This window comes from Cynocephalus volans, chromosome 10 (genome assembly GCF_027409185.1).
Source record: "Cynocephalus volans isolate mCynVol1 chromosome 10, mCynVol1.pri, whole genome shotgun sequence".
NCBI classification, from domain to species: domain Eukaryota; kingdom Metazoa; phylum Chordata; class Mammalia; order Dermoptera; family Cynocephalidae; genus Cynocephalus; species Cynocephalus volans.
This window is the reverse complement of record NC_084469.1, coordinates 107,359,214-107,364,716: the sequence shown is the minus strand read 5'-3', so window position 1 is coordinate 107,364,716 and position 5,503 is coordinate 107,359,214. Positions and strand designations below refer to the sequence as shown.

General features: G+C 46.7%; 1 protein-coding gene across 1 annotated transcript; it reads right to left on the bottom strand.

The window, feature by feature from the left end:
• Positions 1-2,363: 2,363 nt before the first annotated feature.
• CASP14 (caspase 14) lies at positions 2,364-5,157 on the bottom strand. The gene is made up of 6 exons (XM_063113004.1): positions 5,125-5,157; positions 3,867-4,016; positions 3,532-3,757; positions 3,245-3,361; positions 2,984-3,087; positions 2,364-2,477 (listed from the first exon to the last, which is right to left on the bottom strand). Exons 1-6 carry the CDS (start codon positions 5,149-5,151, stop codon positions 2,373-2,375), a joined length of 729 nt encoding a protein of 242 aa, XP_062969074.1. The 5' UTR covers positions 5,152-5,157; the 3' UTR covers positions 2,364-2,372.
• Positions 5,158-5,503: the final 346 nt, after the last annotated feature.

Sequence of the window (5,503 nt, the reverse complement as noted above, 5' to 3'; positions counted from 1 at the left end):
AGGCAAGTCAGTCCTAAATGAGGGGTTTCAACTGGATCGAGAAAGATGTACCTTTGCCAATAGATATGTGTCAGTTTCCTGGGTGCTGAGAGGAGAAAGATTTTCAGGTTACATCTGAGCGCAGTAAGAAAACAGTTGTGATTGATTATTTATGTCTGCCATGGGTACCAGGATAGAGAGAGAAGGCACACTTGCTAAATATTTGTGATCCTGTAACTAGATGATCTCCAAGGTCCCTTATAGGTCTGAAAAGCTCCAATTTTGTGTCTGAATACTTCCTTGGGAACATTCAGCACAGAAGCATGGCCTGTACATTTACCAATTCCAAACACATCTGCCTTTATGAAAGAGACAGGTCAAGGCTCCTGATTCGCTGTTCATGATAGACATACCTGGAGGCAGCCGGCCACTGGGAAAAAGACATCAAATCCATAACTCCTTTCATATCAGCCTCATGATTTAAACACAGAGTGAAGATTCAAACACATTCTTTGAAAGGTTGACAACTGTTTATTGAACACTCATTACGTTGATCAAAGACTTGTTTCCTGTCCCCCAGAAACTATAATTTCCAGCGTCTCATCCTGGGTGAGAGGGCAGTATCCACTAGAAAAAATATCAGGAATGGATCTACAGAATAAGTAGGGGTGGGACGTACTGGAAAGAGAGTGAAGGGAGAGAAAGGACCCTTAGCTTGGGAACATGGTGACAGCAAAGGCTTAGAGGCAGGGTGAGTAAGAGGACATTAGATTCATTGGAAGGGTGGATTCACGGTGGGGGAGATGGGAGATGAGTTTAGCTGATTGCTGTTAGAGGGTGGAATTGTAAGGGTGTGAAAAGTAAAAATGCAGGATTTAGCCTTGGTCTGTAGATGACAGGACGCACTGTGTCTTCTTGAATGTTCCAGGGAGATCACTCTTGCAGATGGTATGGAAGACAGACAAAGGTTGAGATGGGCAGGCAGAGAAGCAAGGACGGACATTAGTGTGAAGATGGAAATATGAGAGGATAGGGACTGTAGCCTGGAGTGACATGAGAGGGAAAGGAAGAAAGGTCAGGTTGGGCTAGACATGGTGTCTGGGGGCATGTGAAAGATGCAAGAAGAAAGAGTCATAGATAACTGTAGAGTTCCCAACCTGGAGTTTGAGGTTGAGGACACCAGGGAATACTTGAAGGAGGAACCAGAAAGAAAAGACTCATCTTTAACCACAAATTTTCAGTGATGGTGGATGTGCCCACAGGTTGTTCGAGTGGGACAGGTCAGGACTAGAGATGGGGAGTCAAGGAGCATAGACTTAGAAGACAGAGAAGCTGATCCATCTTCCAGCCCAGGGCTGGAATTCCATGGAGGGAACCTGGGCTGGTGGTTATTGAGAATTTCTAGAAGTGTTCCAGAAAGCTCCTACCTCCAAGGTAGGGAGAATTTTTATGAGGCAGCTCCTCTAATTAGAAAAGTTTTTTGATGGATCAAGACTTGGCAGGTAGAGGTAAGGAGGCTGAGAAGGAAAAGTCAGAGCTTCACCCTGCCTCTGTGTTACTGTGTGGCATTTGACAAATTATTTAGTTTCTCTGGGACTTTATTACATTGTCTGCAAAATAACAGGGTGACCCCAGGGGATTTTCCGTAGTTCCAACATGCTCTGTTTCAGGATGGTTGAAAGTTGAAACTGCGAGAATAGATGGATGGATGGGTTTACTCGGAGAGAGGAAAGAGTCCAGGGCCTTGTGGAGAGGGATGTTAGGACAAAGAGATAAGAAAAGAAGGAGGCAACTTTGTCATCTAAAAAGAAGCCATGAGCCAGGAGGAGAGCAACGTCAAGGCATCAACTTGGTAGCCAAGAAAGAGAGGTCTTGAAAAGAGAGAACGATTCTTGCCTTACCAAATCTCCAGTGTTTAGAAGGGAATCACTGGGAGATGGTAAAGAATGTGGGCTCAAGAGGAGGCTATTACTCCAGGTGAGATGCAGGAGGCAGCAAAGTTTGATTGGGGTGGGAGGTGATGAGTAGGCACTGGTTTGTCAGCGGAAATATTTTAAACTTTATTCAGTTATTTTTGTATAGGTATGATTCATGGGAGAAAGAAGAGCATAGGATCAGAAAGTGGATAAGCAAATGTACTCTTAGGTTGCATTAATAGAGGTAGCGAGTCCAGCCTGAGGGAGGTGATGTTAATGTTACCACCATGCCTCGTGCTTCATTTTGGCTGGCTTGCTCTAAGAAGATCAGGGACGGACCAAAGGGAGACGTGCATGAGGGATGTGATGAAAGAGGGACTGAGTGCCATTTAGCTGGGGAGTGATAAGAGCTGCTTCTGAATATCTGTGGGGCAGAGAGAGCACCTGAAGGAGAGCCCCTCTCTGTCCTTTCCACGGCTACTGCAGATAGAGCTGTTTCCGGAGGGTGCTTTGGATTTCGGGGTTCACTTTCCTCGCTTTCCCTTCCTGAACCAGCTCTGCTTCTGCCATCCGCCGGGTCACCTGCGGCAACAGGTGTGGTCAGTTGGGGGCCACACCTGGTGTAATGGGCTTATGGGGAAAAGTTTAGAGAGCAGGGCAGATGGGTATCCATGTCCTAAGATAAGAGACCTTTATTGTCTCATCATTCTATATCATAGTTTCCTGTTTGCACATTTTTGTTGCATATATATATGTATGTATGTATAACAAGTTTAGATTATTTCTAAGATGCAATACAAACACATAACCATTAGAAGAAAAAAGTTTGCCCAAACATTGTTTAAATCTGAAGGGTTTATAAAAGTTTATCTGCCTTTCATCTAAACTACTGCACATATTATAGGCTTTGGGATGCCCTGCATTAGAGAAAGTTGCTGCTGGAAGATAGGCATCTTAGTCTGTGTGTTGGGACCCAGGTGGGATTTGGGGCTGGGGAAAATGGAGAAAGATTTGGAGGAGGCTCAGCCTGCTTTACTTGTACCCTGCTTGGTCTGGGTGGGGGTTCCAAATACCTTGTCCCAGCTCACCTCTGTCAGAAGCTGCAGGATGGGTCCTTTCTTCTTTGTGAACACATCAACCAGGGTCTGGATGAAGCAGGAGCCCTTCTGGTCGTGTCTGTAGGCGATGTACCCTGTGGGATTCCAGAGGGCTGGGATTGGGGGAACAGCAGGGAGGTAAAGGGGACCCCAGAAGGGGATGGGTCCTGGAGGAGAGGCTCAGGGGTCAGGAGCGGTGGGTGAGGGAAAGGAACAGAGGCTCTCTGTTCTGGGCCAGCCAGGAGAGCATACCCTCTACCGTGGAGTAGATGTGGAGGGTGTCCGTGTAAGTTGGGATGGTTTGGGGGCTGTCTTGTGTGATCGTCATAATCTCATCTCCACCTACTGTTTCACCAGGGTCCTTTTGCTCTGAAACACCAAGAAGAAGGACAGGTGAGAGGAACATCTTCAGAGAGGACGCTGGGAAAGGGAGAAGGTTGTAGGGCAGTCTGGTGGTACACCAGGCTCAGCTGGGTCTCTGGATGTGGGACTTGGCTGTATGAAGAACATGGTCTCTGTGCTCTGGGCTCTGTCCCCACCTCCTCGACAGGCCTGCACGATGTACACCTTAGGCTTGGCTCTCAAGGCTCGGCAATTCCTGTTGTTCAGGAGCTCAAAGAGGTTCTCCAGCTTGACCATCTGTTCATCCTCTCCTTTGAGGAGGCCTTCCTCTCCATGAGCCATGAGTACCACAAAGGCACAGCTGATGGGGTCTTCCCGGCAATCTATGGCCTGCTGGAATTTTTCCAACTCTTCCTGGAATTGCTGGAGTGAGAGGAATGGCCAGACTCAGGTGGGTTCCCAGAGCCCATCCATCCTACCCAGCCCCTTTGCCCACCCCCAAGACCCTGGCCAGGAGCTGGCAGATCAATACCTGGGCAGTGGGGTCTCGCTTCATGGTGCTTTCAAATCTCAGCTGTTGGAACATGTATTCCAGGGCATCCAGATCTGTCTCTGAGCCTTCCCGGGCTTTGGTGACACACAGTGTTAGGGCCAGGCGGGCACCTGACATATCATATGCCTCCTGGGCCAAGAGATGACAAAAATCCACAAGGGGAGGTTGAAGGACAAGCAGAAGATGTAGTCAAGAGAGACCTGGGGTTAGGGTTGCCAGGTGAAGTACAGGATGCCCAATTACACTCAAATTTCAAAGAAAAAAAAAAGGATGGTTTAAGTATAAGTGTATCCCAAATATTGCGTGGGATATACTACAAAAACTATTTGTTGTTGATGTGAAATTCAAATCTAATTGGGCATCCTTTATTTTTATTTGCCCAACCTGTCAACCCACTCTGGGGTCTAGTTCTGTTCCAGCCCTGTGTAGACTTGGGAAAGTCACCGCTCCTATCTAAGCCTCAGTTTGCAAATATAGACAATGAGCATGTGTGTGGGATTTTGACGGTCCTGTCTAGTTGTCATATTTGGTGACTTTGCCTCTTTCCCTGTCCTTCCCAAGACAGTACCAAGCATTTCTCCATTCCTTCCTCACTTGCAGAGGTCTCAGCATTTCTGAAGCTAATACTGAGAGCCTATGTTATCCCATCTGAGGAGGAAGGATATTGTGGTCAACATTTCTTTTCAGAAGAGAAGCAAGGTACTGAGTACCATAGTGATAAGAACTTGATCTTTGAGGGAGAGAACAGAACTGTGGTTACTCGAGGTGGGAAAGGGGGAGGGCGTGGGCCTTAGGGAGCAATTAGTTAGTGGATGCAAAGAAAGATTACGTTCTGCAATGATGAATATGCTAATTATCCTGATTTGATCATCACATATGATACACAGACACTGATAGTAGACTCTGTACCCCACAAATATGTGTAATCAATTACATTTCAACTAAAAAAGGAAAAAAAAAAGAAAAAAGAAAGAAAGAAAAACTAAATGAAAAAAAAAAAGAAAAAGAAAAAGAAGAAAAAAGAATGTGATCTTCGGAGACCCGTGGAGCTGGCTCCCCGCACAACCTGAGTTCCATCTCCGAGTCTTCTTTTGCCATCTGAATGATCACAAAGCACCTTCTAGCTCTGAGTCTGGGTCATGAGTTTCTCACTCTCTCCAGCCTTTCCAAAACATTAGGTACCTCACTTCCTTTCACCCCAAAATCTCCCCCTTCCCTCAACCTGCACCCAGCTCACCTTCTCCAAAGGCCCAGGGCTGGTCATTTCTCCTTTGATTCTAAGTCCAGCTCTCAGTAACTTTGTCTGATCCTGGAGGTCAAGAGAGGACAGGTGGAGTGTCTCCAAGGGGAGACAGAGGAGTTCAGGGGACAGACTGGCTTATCTATGGGGATTTTCAGGGCCAAATAGAACCACAGTGGTGGGAATGGTCAGACCTGGGCAAAAGATGACAGATCATGAAGAATATTATCTCCAGAATGACAATCCAGTGGTGTCTTCCATTCCTGGATGTCCTAAAAACTCCTGATGAGCCCTGGAACCGCCTTATCTTTCCCTCAGGACTCTCACCAGCCTATGACAGACTGGAATTCTCCCTGAAGGCCATGGATTGATGAGC